Source organism: Panthera leo, chromosome B4 (genome assembly GCF_018350215.1).
Source record: "Panthera leo isolate Ple1 chromosome B4, P.leo_Ple1_pat1.1, whole genome shotgun sequence".
Classification (NCBI taxonomy): domain Eukaryota; kingdom Metazoa; phylum Chordata; class Mammalia; order Carnivora; family Felidae; genus Panthera; species Panthera leo.
Genome location: NC_056685.1, coordinates 134757367 through 134770739, shown reverse-complemented (window position 1 = coordinate 134770739; position 13373 = coordinate 134757367). Strand labels below are relative to the sequence as shown.

Below are 13373 nucleotides of genomic sequence, written 5' to 3'. Positions count from 1 at the left end.
TTGCTCATAGGTTCTGTTAAACTTTCTGAGTCTTGGTTCCCTAATCTGTAAAGTAGGGTTTAACAGGAGAATATTGCATTTACAGCTTGCAAACGTGCTATGGTTTCTTCCATCCTGGATTTCTTACATCGAGCCCACGTCCCTCTCCAGTGACCCTGCCCTTTCTCCACGACTCGTAACAGAAATGTCAAAACTCTCTGTCTTCAGTTCCTCTCTCTCCTTTTCCGACCCCCCTCAGGAGGGCTTCTTGCCCAGGTATTCATCAAAATCTTCCTCCTCAAGGTCACCATCAGCCTCCACTTTGTTACATCCAAATGTCATTGGATTAAATCCTGGTCCTCATCTTCCTTAATGAATCAGCAGCATCTACCAAACTCTCTTCCCTCCTTGACACACTTTCTTTCCTTGCTTCCAGAACATTCTACACCCTCGTGATGCCCCCTCCTCAGACTCACTGCCGGGGCCTCCTTAGCTTCTTTCACTGGTTCCTCGTGGAACCCTGACTTCTCAACATCAGAGTCCAGTCCTGGGACCCTTTCTCTTTGATCTTCTTCCCCATCTTCAACCCCTGGGTGATCTCACTCAACCTTAAGGTTTGACACCATCTATATTCTGACAACTCTCACGTTTCTACGTCCAGCCCAGACACCTCCTCTGAACACCAGAGTCCCTCCATCCGAGTCACCGGCTTCTCTCTCAGACCAGCCTCCAGGTCTTTACCCACTGAGGTGCCTCGACTCATGGTCCTCGTTGTAGGGACGGACTGCTCCAGCCTTCCAGTTGTCCAGGCTGAGCCCTGGAAGTCGTCCTTCCCTTGTTTCTGTCACGGCTCATATCTGATCTGGCAGCGCATCGCGTTTCATAGCATGTCCGGAATCCCCGCCCCCCACCACCCTTTCTTGTCTGCTGCCTTGCCGTTGGTTTCTGATCAGCTGGCCTATTGTTATCCTTGTCCTTGGGCAGCAGCCAGAGCGATCTTGCTCAAGCACAGATCACATTCGCTCTGCTCGGGGCCCTTGGGGAGTCAGAGAAGCAGCCACAGAGCTGGGGCGAACCTGAAATGGTCTTAGTAAGGAAACCACCTGTGGGAGAAAATGGGGAAGGCTGGGCGAGCCATTAGACCAATGCAGAGCTGGTCCTGAGTGAGGAAAGTGGGAAGGACGGCAGAGAGGAAGTCCCGAGGCCGCACGGTCTAGGGAAGGCTCGGCAAGGCCGGTGGGAGTGCGCACGCGCGTGAGAGGAGGTCCTTTGCCAGGGCAGGAGGCTGTGCGGGCACCCCCACTGTGCTTGGCCACCGGCTGGGAGGAGGCCCCAGGGCCTCCGTGGCCTCCGTGTACCCATGATGATGGCTTCCAGAGCCCCGCAGCCGGGGCCCCTGGTCAGTACTGGTCCCTGGGCCTGGAGGTCTGGGGAGCACGTTCTCACAAGTGCCACCAACCTCCCAAGTTTCCTGCCTCACTCAGAGTTGATGTCAGAGCCCCCGACAGAGCCTCCACGAGCTCTGCCCTCATGGTCTCCCCCTCTCTCCTGTCACACTGGCTTCCTTGCTGTTCCCAAACACCAGGCATTCCCTCACCACGGGGCCTCGCTGTCGGCCATGCCCTCTGTTCCGGAGTGTCCTTTCTGCAGCTGTCCATGGGGGCTGCTCCCTCCCTCCCTGGCACCCTGCTCAGATGGCACGTTGGCCATGAGGTCTTTCCTGACCTCCCTTTTAGAATACAAGCTCCCCACCCCCTCCACGACCCCAACCTCCCTATCCTCCTTCTCCGTGTCCCTCTGTGGTCCTTATGGCCACCTCTTACTTTTGTGACTGTGGTTTGTCTCACACAGTGGGTGCCTAGCAGTCAAGTGCCATATGGACAAGCGGAGGGCCGTTCTTACCCTCCAGATGCCTGGGTTTCCACGGGGCTCGGTGCTGGGCACCCCGGGGCACATGGGGGGCATCTGCTCTGCGGAACACCTCCCTCAGCTCTGCTACATCCTCAGCCTGGCCTGCTGCCCTCCTTCCTGCCCACTGCAGCGGGGGGACCTCACTAACACACCATCGATGCGGTCGCTTCCCACTCAGAAGCCTCCAGGGACTCCCCACTGCCAGCTCTTCAGCCTGGCAGCCTTCGTTGGAGGGCTCTTCCAGCCCTGCCTCCCCGGACTCCTGTCCCCTCAGTGGGCCATTCATTTCAGACATGCCAGGACCTTGACCTACAGCAGAGGTACTTCTTCTCCGATGAGTGCTGCCCCTTTTGGCACAACACCCCCAAATTGCCCCCAGCTGCCCCCAGAGTGCGTTGTGCAAGTCTCTAAGTGCAGGTGCCCGCAAGAGTGCAGCTCCTGTGTTTTCCTGGTCACAGGGAGGGGTAGGTCTTACAGGGGGACCTATGTCTAGAACCCTCGTACTAGGTCCTGGCCCCGGGGCAGCTGACTTCAGCTTTGGCTTCAGCTGACCTGGAGGAAGGCTTTGCCACTGACTCCACACTTCAGCACTGACAGCCATTTGGGTCAGCACTGTGGCCCACAGAGCAGCAGGAAGCAAAGGACTTGGGGGGCCCGGGTCCCAGACAAACAGCCCTGGCCCAGCACAGCACAGGCCAGCATGGCCTGAGCACAGTACGTTCCCGAGCCGCCCCAGCTCAGGCCAGCCTAGCTCAGCACAGCCCTGCTGTAGCCCAGCCCAGCCCGGCCCAGCCCAGTGCAGCCCTTTGAGAGGCCAGGGCAGTCCTCTCCCAGCAGGCACACCCCGAGGGAGGCAGTTCCCATCACCAACAAGGAAGGCTAGGAGGTGCGGAGCCCCCAGGCCGCCAGGCATTTCACAGCCCAGCGAAGCGGGTCACACCCTGAATGCAAATGCAGCCCAGCAGGTCAGGGCTTGTCAAAGGCTTCACTCAGCAGCTGCTAACTGGCAGCGACCCCTGCAGCCTGCCCTGCCCTCAGCCCCCCTGCCTCTCCTGCCCTCAGCAGGGTCAGAGGCCGGTGGGGTCCCGCGACAGGGTGTTCTTCTGTGTCTCAGAAGTCCCCCAGCCGCTGCCTGGCCCAGGGGGAGTGCATGGAGCTGGGGCAGGAGGCCTGAGTTTCAATCCTGGCTCTGCCACCCAAGGGGGCTGTGTGACCCGAGACATCTTTGAGCCTCTCTGGGCTCATGTGTGACAGGCAGCCCACGTGGGCTGGACGTGAGGGAGAAGGGAGCCACCCGTGGGACCCCAGACCGGCTCCCCTGCTGAGATGTCAGCAGGGAGGCCCTTTTTTCCCTTCACTCTGTGACTGGAAATGTCCAGCTTGGAAGGGCTGCCAGCTCGGAGGAGATCCAGGTCTGGCGGACAGAGGCTGGGGGCACAGGGCTGCTGAGTAGCAGATGCCTATTCTGTGTGCCAGGCAGGCCTGAAGACCAGAGAGGCCTGAGCAGGGGCCCTAGAGGTCGCCTTGCACTGGAGATGGGGCTTCTCCTTGGGGCAGTCTGGCCCCCTTCCCTCCCCGGAGGAGGGTCAGAAGCCCCTCTCCTCAAGACCCCTGACTCAGGGCCCCTTGAACTGATCCCCAGGGCTGCCTAGGCATCTCTGTGTGTGATGCCCTTGAAGTGAGGGTCTCCGGAGCGCCAACGGTTTATTACTCGGGTTTTCATGCACTGCTACCTCTCAGCGCCTCCCTCCCTCCTCTCCTCCCCACCTCCCCCCTCCCTTGCCTCAGAGCACCACCTGTCTCTCCAGCCTGCCTCGGCAACCCCTGCTTGCCTGTTGCCAGGGAAACCACCTCCTTGGCAACCAGCCGGCTTCCATATGACATGTACGCGCGCGCGCGCGGGAAGGGAAGGTTCCTGCCTCTCGCCGAGGCCGTTGGTGGCTCTGATGTGCCAACCCCGAAGAACAGCGTTTGCTCCTCGCATGGGACCCGGGTGCCACCGCAGAGTCTGGAGGAGGGTCCAGGCTCTGACCGCAGAGAGGGGAGGGAGGCACCAAGCCTCCCCGGACGATTGCTCAACTCATAGTCCTTCAGTAGGTGTTCAGCACCTACTATTTGCCAAACCCTGTGCCAAACATACAATCTCTCATTTAATCGTGCTTTGAGCCTGCAAGGTAAAATATGATTATTCCCATCTCGCAGGTGAGGAAACTCAGACACAGAGAGTTCCAGGGGCTGTCCAGGGCTGGCACATGGTCAGAGCTGAGAGCCACGCTTACTCTTGTCTGATTTCAAGGCCTAGCTCTTTCTACCATCCTGACACCTCTGGCCAGGCTGTTCATAGCTAGGCCAAGAGTAACTGTGGCCTCAAGGCACACGCCCTGGTGAGCAAGGAGCCCCCTCATCATAGCTCCTGTGGTGCCAGTCTCCAAGCATGCCCAGCAAGCTGTAGGTTCAGTGACCCAGACACACACCAGGTACAGCTTAATGGGAGAGGTGTATGACCCGGCAGGTGCCTAAGTCATCTGTGAGCAGGGGCCGCGGTGGGGGTGTCAAAGGAATCCTATAGGGGTGGATGGGTGGCCAGGACCCTCATGGGTGCGGCGGCTTTGGACCCAGGGAGTGAGGACAGGTGCCGGGAGGGCATCCTATTGGAACCACGGCCATGGGTGTCATGGCTGGGACTGCTGGCAACCAGGCTCTGGAGGGCCTAAGGACCGGCAAGGACTGTGGGAGTGGCTCTGGGCCCCTGGCAGAAGCCTGTAGAGGGCCCACCCAGGCTGAGCAGAAGACCTTGAGATGGTGTGAGGCAGATAACAGGGGGCACAGAGAGGAGAGTGTCCATGAACAAGTGGGAAAGGGCAAAGCGGTTCCGCGAGAGAGAGGAGGGCAGGGGCAAAGGTACAGTGGTATGGCCGTGCGTGACGTAGCTGGGCGAGGTAACTGTCCCCTCACAGGCTGTGGCCCAAAGGGCTCTGTTTCCTGGGTGCCCGCAGGCAGAGGTGATCATAACGGGGAGGCCTGGCTGCTGGGACCCAGTCCCTGCCCCCCAGGTCACCTTCCTCTGACCCTTGCCCTTTCCCACAGTCTCTACAGGGCAGAGACACTGAAGTCTACTCCTGCATCCAGACCGTGCCCAGCAGCCTGCCCCCCAAACCAGAGCTTTGTCTCCCAGGTATGCAGGGGGGTGGGGCAGCGTGCCTGGCTCCCCTTCTTACTCCATGGGACCTTCTCTCCTCATCTGTGAAATGGGGGTAAATGGGACCACAGGAGTGAACCTCTTGCAGTCGAATCAGAGCCCTCTCCCCTAGGCAGGTGGCCTAGTGGTTAAGAGGACTAGTGGGTTTGAACCCCTGCTCTGTCCCCAGGCAGCTGCGCGGCCCTGGCCGAGGGGCTTACCTCCGAGCCCGAGTCCCCTCCTCTGTAAACTGAGTCACAGACTTGCCATGAGGGTCAAACGTGGTACTGGGGCCCCGTAGGGTCTTTGCGGTGTGAGCAATGTCTACACTGGTCGATCGGGCAGGGGTTATTAGGTTTCCAGCTGTCCCCAGGCTGACACTGGCTAAAGTTGGAAGCTGGTGTCGGGGCTGGTGCCAGCCTGAGCTGGCCCGGTCAGGGGTCCGTGTTCATCATGATGGAGGCCAAGGCATATCACTTGATCGTTATTCTTTCTCTCCCTCTCTCTGTTTTTTTTTTTAATGTTTATTTTTGAGAGAGACAGAGCACAAGCGGGGGAGGGGCAGAGAGAGAGGGAAGCAGGCTCCAGGCTCTGAGCTGTCAGCACAGAGCCCGACGCGGGGCTTGAACCCACGAACGGGGACATCATGACCTGAGCCGAAGTCAGACGCTCAACCGACTGAGCCACCCAGGCGCCACTGGTCATGGTTTCTCTGAAACCTGTTTGCTCATCTGTAAACTGGATGAGTGACCCTTTCCTACAACACCAACTGCCCTGAATTCGAATGAGTTCCAGGTTAAGTAATGTCGACGCCCGAGCTTTGGGCATCATAAGGTGCAGGGGGTTCATCGAGCCAGTACAGGAGCCCTTGGGTAGTGGGTGGGCCCACGGGCATCTTGGAAGAGCCGTCAGAAGTGAGGGAGCTGGAACTTGGCCTCCCCTCCAGCCCAGGAGGCCCAGGCTGGCATTGTTGATGCCTCTTCTCCAAGCCCGTGCTCTACTCAGCCCTGAACTGGGCCCTGACTGGAAGCAGGGCTTCCCCATGCCGAGACCCCCAAGGATGTCTGGGCCATCCTAGGCAGTGCCCGCCCTGTGCCAGGCTCTGAGGTGTCGCCAGGACGGCTGGCCCCTTCGGGAGCCTCGGGTCTGCAGGAACAGTCACTGACAAACAGAGGCATTTGCCGCCCCCTGTGAGGGGTGTGCTGGGGGGAGGCATCGGACTAGGGCCAGGGGAGGGGGTTTTCGGGGGCGCTGAACCAAACCCTGCAGGGGGAGTAGGTGGTGGTCGGGGAGTTGGTGGGGTGGGGGAACACCCAAGGCAGAGGGAAGAGCATGTGGGGAGGCGGAAGGGCTGGAGGGCAGAGAGCAAGGGTGGGTGGAGTGGAGGAAGAGACTGGTGAGGTGGCCTTGGGGACAAGGACAGGCCTCCCAGTCAGAGCTGCGCCTCTGACTAAAATTGCATTAGTACAACTTTGTTCTTTTCCTACCTATTCTTTGTCTTTCTTCCTTTCTCCACTCCTTCTCTCCTGGTGTCCTACCTTTCCTTCCTTCCTTCCTTCCTTCCTTCCTTCCTTCCTTCCTTCCTTCCTTTTTTTCCCCAGGAGAAAATGCACAGACTTACGAATGACAGCGAATTTAACCTGGTCTATGAAAATCTCTAGGATGAGCTCCACGGGCCCTTCGGTCTCGCCCTGGATCAGATGCCCCACAGCAGCTCCTCCTTCCACAGGACTTGTCCTATCCCAGGAGTGAGGCCCCAGGGGCATCCCATCACCTTGCCCCCACATTCAAGGCACTTCCGGCCTTGGCCTGCCCCCTACCCCCTCCTTCTGTGTCCCAGCCAGACCCACCGGTCACAGCGTTTCACATCTGGCCCTTGCCCAGACTGTCCCTTCTGTCCGGGAGCCCTTCCTCAGTCCTCACAGGCTCTCCTCGACACAGCCCCTCCCCAAGCCCTCCGTACCCTTTCATGGGCTCTCTGGGCACCAGCCTGCACCACGGCCTGAGCCGGCGAGGCCAACCGTGAGCTCCTCGGGGAGGTTCCCAGCAAAGGACACTTGTTGGTGCCGTGAGCGCGCGCATCCGCGGGGATGAATAAAGGAACGACTACACAAATACCCCACCTCCGTGCCCCTGCCCAGCTAGGTCAAAGGCACAAGGCGGACGCACAAAGTAGAGGAGGGGGCTGGCGCAGGAGGAATGGGGTGTGGGCCCGAAGGAGCTGTGCAGAGGCGGGGCTGGGCTCTGGGACAGAGCCAGAGGCCAAGGAGGTGGCTGAGGGCCGGTCATCAGGCTGGGGGCCTGAGGCAGGGCAGCTGAGGAAGCAGATCCGGCACGTTTGGGGCAGATGCTGGCCAAACGGGCTGAACCTCCCGAAGCTCTCCATCCCCCAACGGGGACCCCAAAGCCGTCTCCCATCGGCCTGGCCCTCTACACGCTCTGCCAACACCTGCAGCCCTCCTCCACCCTCAGGGCCTCAGCGACTTCTCCTTCCCCCAGAGCCCTCACCATCTGATCTCCGCGGACCCCACCCACCTCCTCCCTCTGTCTGCCTTGTGCACCTGCCCCAGTGCTTCGGGGCACCTCCTCACACGCTCTAGCCTAGCCGAGTGGTTTGGTGCCTGGGGCTCCTCTGGGCTGCAGGAGGGCCCCCTCGATGTGGCCGCAGCTCAGGCCCCGTGCAGACAGTGGCCCTCAGTGCTTGCACAGAGCCGTTTCTGGGGCTCCAAGTCCTCAGCAGCCCTGCTGGAACCCGTTACACAGGCAGGAGGGGGCTAAGGGTGGGGATCACCTGGGCTGTTGGGCTCTGCTCCTTCCCTCCCCTGCTCTCCTCCACCCCTGCTGCTCTCCGCAACCTCATTTGTAAAATCCTCCCTCCCACCCCCGCGCTCTTCCCAGAGGTCCTTGAGGGAGGGGCCCTTGCACACAAACCCCAAACGTGTCTAGAGGCGCTGGGGGGGGCTCAAGGCATGAGCCCCGGCCCTGGGCCCTGGTCCCTGAGCCGTACTGGGCAGCTTGAAGGCAGCACTGGGTCTGCAGGTCAGGCCCTTCCCTCAGGGTAGATGGGCTGGGGGGTCTTGGGGGAGGGGAAGCAGCAGACTGACATTCGAAAGAAATCCCGGCCCCTCTGCTAGGTTGGCCCGCAGCCTCCTTGGGCCCACAGGACAGGGCAGCCCACAGCCTCTAAGCTTGGTTCTGAGCCTGGTCTGTGAGCACAGCGCAAGGAAGGCTCTAGTGGGATTATAAGGCTGAGTGGAGAGGGCCCTGCTCACCAGGAGGCTGGAGTTGAATAAATTCCTTGCCTGTTCAGGGGGCGAAGCTGCCTGCAGAAGTGTCTTCCAGGCTCCGGGCTCCAACAGGCGGACTCCAACGGCCAGAGGCAGAGGCCAGGGTTGGGAGTTGGGGGGAGGGGAGGCATACTAGGGGGGAGGGGAGGCATGCTGCTCAGGGTACAGCAAGACTCCCCAGAGACACCAAAGCCAGCAAGACCAGGAGGAGGCTACCTGCTGGGCCTGGGCCTCTCTCTCCTGGCCCCAGGACCCCAGCCCCTCAGGCTGGGAGTCAGACTTTTCCAGCCAGCCCCGGGGGTACCGGGGAAGCCTGAAGGGGCTACACCCCCTTGCCCTGGTCCAGGCTGCCCTGCCCCGCCCCCTGTCTCTTCTCCACAAAGGGATAAAACCTACATAGGATCTCGTCCCTCCTGGGCTCAACAGTTCCCACCTGAGCCCGAAGGGCTGGTGCAGGTGGAGGGGTGGCAGATTACTTTAGGGGGGTGCAGGTGGCAGTAAGGGAGGAGAAGGGGACAGAGAGGGCTTCGAATGGCACTCCTTGAGGGCAGGCAGGCTTGTGTGGCCTCTGGACTCTGAATGGGCACAGGGGGAAGAACCAACCACACTTGGGAGCCCTTTGAGGCCGGGTGGCTGCTGGCCTCTCTCGACCCCAACTCCACCTCCCAGCAGCCATGTCCCCCTGAGCCTTGCTTTCAGTGACAATCAAGACCTCTGGGCGTGGCTCAGAGGGGACAGAGGGGAACTCTGCTCCTCCAGAGGCTCAGCGGGTGTGCGTTTTCTCCGCACTCAGCCTCCGGGAAAAACAGGCTATCACGGAGCAGTGTGGAGGGGGTCCGCTAAAAGAGGGGTTAGGTCTCCCTGGGGGAGATGGGGACCCAGGCTCTGTAGCCCCCACAGGGAGCACCCAGGGGTGGGGGCAAGGCAAACAGAGAGGGATGGCATGGGGAGGGCTGTTCCTGGCCCAGGCGGGACAGGAGTGGCCGGAGGAAGAACGGTCAGCTTGGAGCACCCCGAGGGAGTCGGATCGGAGGGGAACAGGTGAAACCCTGGTGAGTGGAGCCCTAGGGGGGCCTAGACCCAAAGGGTGGATGGCCACATCCTGAGGGCGGATTCCTGGCCTAGCGCTGTGGACCCCCCTCCCCCCCCCCCCCCCCCCCCCCCCCCCCCCCCCCCCCCCCCCCCCCCCCCCCCCCCCACCCCGTAGCCCCTGAGGGCCAGGCCCTGGGCACCGCCTCTTCCCACCCAGACCCTGCCCCAATTCAGGGGGACAGTCTCCGTCTAGCCTGCCTGGCTCTGACGGGGATTTCCTTCCAGCTCTCAGCGGAGCACCCCCTGGCCTCCTAGGTCGGGCCTTGACACCCTCTACTGAGCCTCAGGCGTCCGAAACAGTTCAGCTTACTTCTGGCACCCTCCACCTCCTCTGGGGCAGCCCCTCAGAAATGGCCCCCGCTGCCCGTTCCCTCCGGGTTTCAGCCTCCAACCCCCTTTCTGCTCCTGCTCCTCTCAGGTGCTTGCCTGAGAAAATCATCCCTGGAAACCAAACCCAGGAACACAAAAATGGGTGTGGGAAGCGGCTGCCCCTCCTCAGCGACAATTTCCAGAGGATTCTGCAAAGCAGAGTTTCCATGGGAACATGTGCGGTTCCACACAGAACCTCGGTGGGGCCGGGGTTCCCCTCACACCCAATACTGCAGGACCGTGTGGCCTGGGGGCCTTGGCCAAGCAGGGCCACTGCGCTTTGGCCACCAGCCCTCACCAACCTGAAATCAAGTTACTGGCAAATCTGCCTTTTTTTTTTTTTTTTTTTCCCCTTCTAATTTAAAGGCGCCCTCCATGCTAAGGATGCCTCTGGGATTTCCAGGATGGATTTTTATGTAGCTCAATAGGTTCCTTGGCAGACTGCTCAGCCAGGAGAGGTGGGCCATGGCCCCAGCCCCGCCAGGCTGCCACAGCGGCGTCTCTCTGTCCCTCCTTCGTGCCAACGGACGTCATTTACCCGCCTGAGGGGCTTCCTCAGACCTGGATTCAGACTCCAAGAGTTTGGGGACATCAGCAGCACAGGGCCCTGGGACGCTTCCCTTACTAGGCTCCTCTCTTGACCTGCGGTCATAATCACGGCCTGCGAGCATTGGCGGGGCATGGGGCCGACCCTCCTCTCTGCACTCTGCGTTTAGGATGTGTTTATCCAAGCAGGTGATGCAGGCGTAACAGGCATAATGCAGGCTGTAAAATTCCCTCTGATGCTCCCGCCAGTTACAGCCTCCATCCCGGTGCCCCCGCCCTGAGGTGACCACTGGGTCATTTGGGTGTGTGTGTGTGTGTGTGTGCGTTTTCTTCCAGACTGTTTTTATTGCATCCACGTACCTATATGCATGTACACGAACATATAAAATGTATGGTGCTTGCGGGGGGCTCTGAAGAGCTTACATGGAATGATTCTGTAGGTGCTTGCTTTGTTCATACAGCCCCACGTGGTGGAGATCCGCCCGTGACAGCCACGCAGAAGCTGCCAGACTCTTTAATTACAGCAAAGGATTCCACAGGACCGATGGATCCTAATTTAGCCAAGCCCCTAGAAACGGCCTTTTCCGTTGTTTACAATTTCCAACCTCACAGAAGGGGCCGCAGGAAACATCCTTGGGCGTCATTTGCAAAAACTTTCTCCTTGGGGAAATGACGAGAAGGAATCCCCGGGGCCTAGAGCGTGGACATTCACTGTTTTAACAGAGGCTGCCAGAGGGGTCACGCGTGGAGTTTGTACCGGTTTCCGTTCCTCAAGCCTATCTACAAGAGCTCGTTGAATCCTGAAAACACCCTGCCAAGTGGGGGGGGGGGCATCTTCCCTTTTTACCAAAGCAGAAACCACAATTCAGAGAGGCTGACTGGCTAGAGGTTATATAGCACAGAAGGGGCAGCGCTGGGGTGCCTCCAACTGTGTGTGGCCCTCCTGACTCCATGGGTCAGGTGAGGGGGGGGGTTGCATAAAGTGTCTTAGATGGACTCACGGCCCCCAGGGCTGGGGAAGTCCTTGAAGGGACAAATTTCTGCCAGAGATCAACGACCAGGCTTATATCGCTCAGAATCGTAGGGGCGGGGGGTGGGGGGGTCCTCTTTGGGGTGGTCTGTCTTCTTGGGGAAACGAAGGCAGGTCAGTAGAGGTGATGGAGTCGGGGCTGCCCAGCAGCCCACCCACACTGCGGGGCCTGGCTTCAGGCAGCCTAGACATTTGGATCCCTTAGCCTCCCCTGGAAATTTCCGGGCACAACATGCCTGGAGGTGTGAACTGCCTCTTGGAAGCTTCATAATCCGGGATAATGCTGCTGTAATTGGCATTGTTTTTGCATTTACAATCCTCTCGTTACCTGAAAACCTGCTTGCGATGGCTGTATCTGGAGGGGGTTTAATTTTACCACTTGGCGGACCTTGGGGGGCTGAGGAGCACAAGCTTTTCCTCTGGGCCCCTTGGCCCACCCCCCGCCCCCATTCAGACTCCCCAGTGAGTGCCACAGGCCCTGGGTGGCCCAGGCTGGCTGACCTCGCGGCCTTGGTTCAGGGTACAGCCTCCCCACAGGAGCCCCAGCCTGATCAGGGGACTGCTTTTCTCCCCAATTCCCCTTCCTTCCTGGGTCCAGCCCACCCAGCTCGTCTCCCTTCAATCCTTTCTCCTCCCAGGGGCTCCTGGGTGGCTCAGTCCGTTGAGCATCCGGCTCTTGGTTTTCAGCTCAGGTCATGATCTCACAGTTCGGGAGCTCGAGCCCCGCGTCAGGCTCCGTGTTGACAGTGCAGAGACTGCTTGGCATTCTCGCTCTCTCCCTGTCTCTCGGCTCTTCCCCTTCTCTCTCTCTCTTTCTCAAAATAAATAAAGAAACTTAAAGAACATCCCTTCTCCTTCCAGCCCTTCCCAGTCTCTACCACCAAACTGATCTTCCAATGGCACGGATCTGACCGCACCTCTCCCCTCTCTCAAAACCCTGCAATACCTCCCATTTATTCGTTTCAACAAAGGAGCCGAGATAATTCAATGGGGGAAAAAACAGGCTTTCAGCAGACAGTGCTGGGAGAGATGGACGTCCACACGCGGAAGGAGGAAGTTGGGCCCCTTCCTCACACCCTCTACGAAACCTCACGGTGCCTTCCTCTGTCCACGGGATGGAGCCTTGACTCCTCAGGCCAGGACTCAGGGCTCTTACAATATTTGTCCAGCTCCAGTGCGTGTGCTGAGTCTGGGACAAGAGACAGATGGTTCTGTCCTCGTGTTATCGTCAGCCTCGTTTCTTTTTTTTTTTTTTTTTTTTTAATTTTTTTTTTTTACGTTTATTTATTTTTGGGACAGAGAGAGACAGAGCATGAACGGGGGAGGGGCAGAGAGAGGGAGACACAGAATCGGAAGCAGGCTCCAGGCTCTGAGCCGTCAGCCCAGAGCCCGACGCGGGGCTCGAACTCACGGACCGCGAGATCGTGACCTGAGCTGAAGCCGGACGCTCAACCGACTGAGCCACCCAGGCGCCCCACGTCAGCCTCATTTCTGACCAGCTCCCGCCGGCCCGGGCACCCCAAGCCCCAGCCGTGCTGCCATCCGCAGCTGCTGTTCCCCAAGATGCCAAGCTCCCCCACCTCCGAGCCCGTGCTTCTCCCACTTTCTCGGCCCCAAGGCCCTTCACCCCGTTCTTTGCTCGAGGAATTCCCGCTCAAATCGTACCTTCTCTGGGAAACCTCCTTCAAAACCCCTCCCCCACCGAAAAGTTTATTCGTTTCTCACCTGCTCTGACCCCTTTGAGTTGAAGCCGTTCACCCACATCCATCTCCCCGACCCCCCGGCCGGCCCTGAACCTTCTGAGCGCGGGCGAATGTGCTATGCGTTTCTCTTTGCGCCTGACGCATCGCAGGGGCCCAAGAACCATTTGTTTGAAGAATAAATGAACTTCTTCCCCTGCTGGCAATTTAGTGCCCCCGTTCTCACTGCAGGAGGAAGGACGACTGTATTTTCCAATTTCCGGGAAGTGAGCCCTAGTAGG

General features: G+C 59.6%; 1 protein-coding gene across 4 annotated transcripts in view; it reads left to right on the top strand.

The window, feature by feature from the left end:
* Positions 1-12620, top strand: part of NFAM1 (NFAT activating protein with ITAM motif 1) — a 36569-nt gene extending 23949 nt beyond the window's left edge. For 2 of the 4 annotated variants that reach the window (XM_042948007.1, XM_042948009.1), the window contains 2 exons: positions 4978-5065; positions 12254-12620. In XM_042948007.1, the coding sequence (XP_042803941.1) occupies positions 4978-5065; positions 12254-12303 (138 nt within the window). In that variant the 3' untranslated portion in view covers positions 12304-12620. Of the gene's footprint in view, positions 1-4977; positions 5066-6669; positions 7260-12253 lie in introns of those variants that run through there. The other 2 variants (XM_042948010.1, XM_042948008.1) reach the window with 2 other exon arrangements.
* Positions 12621-13373: the final 753 nt, after the last annotated feature.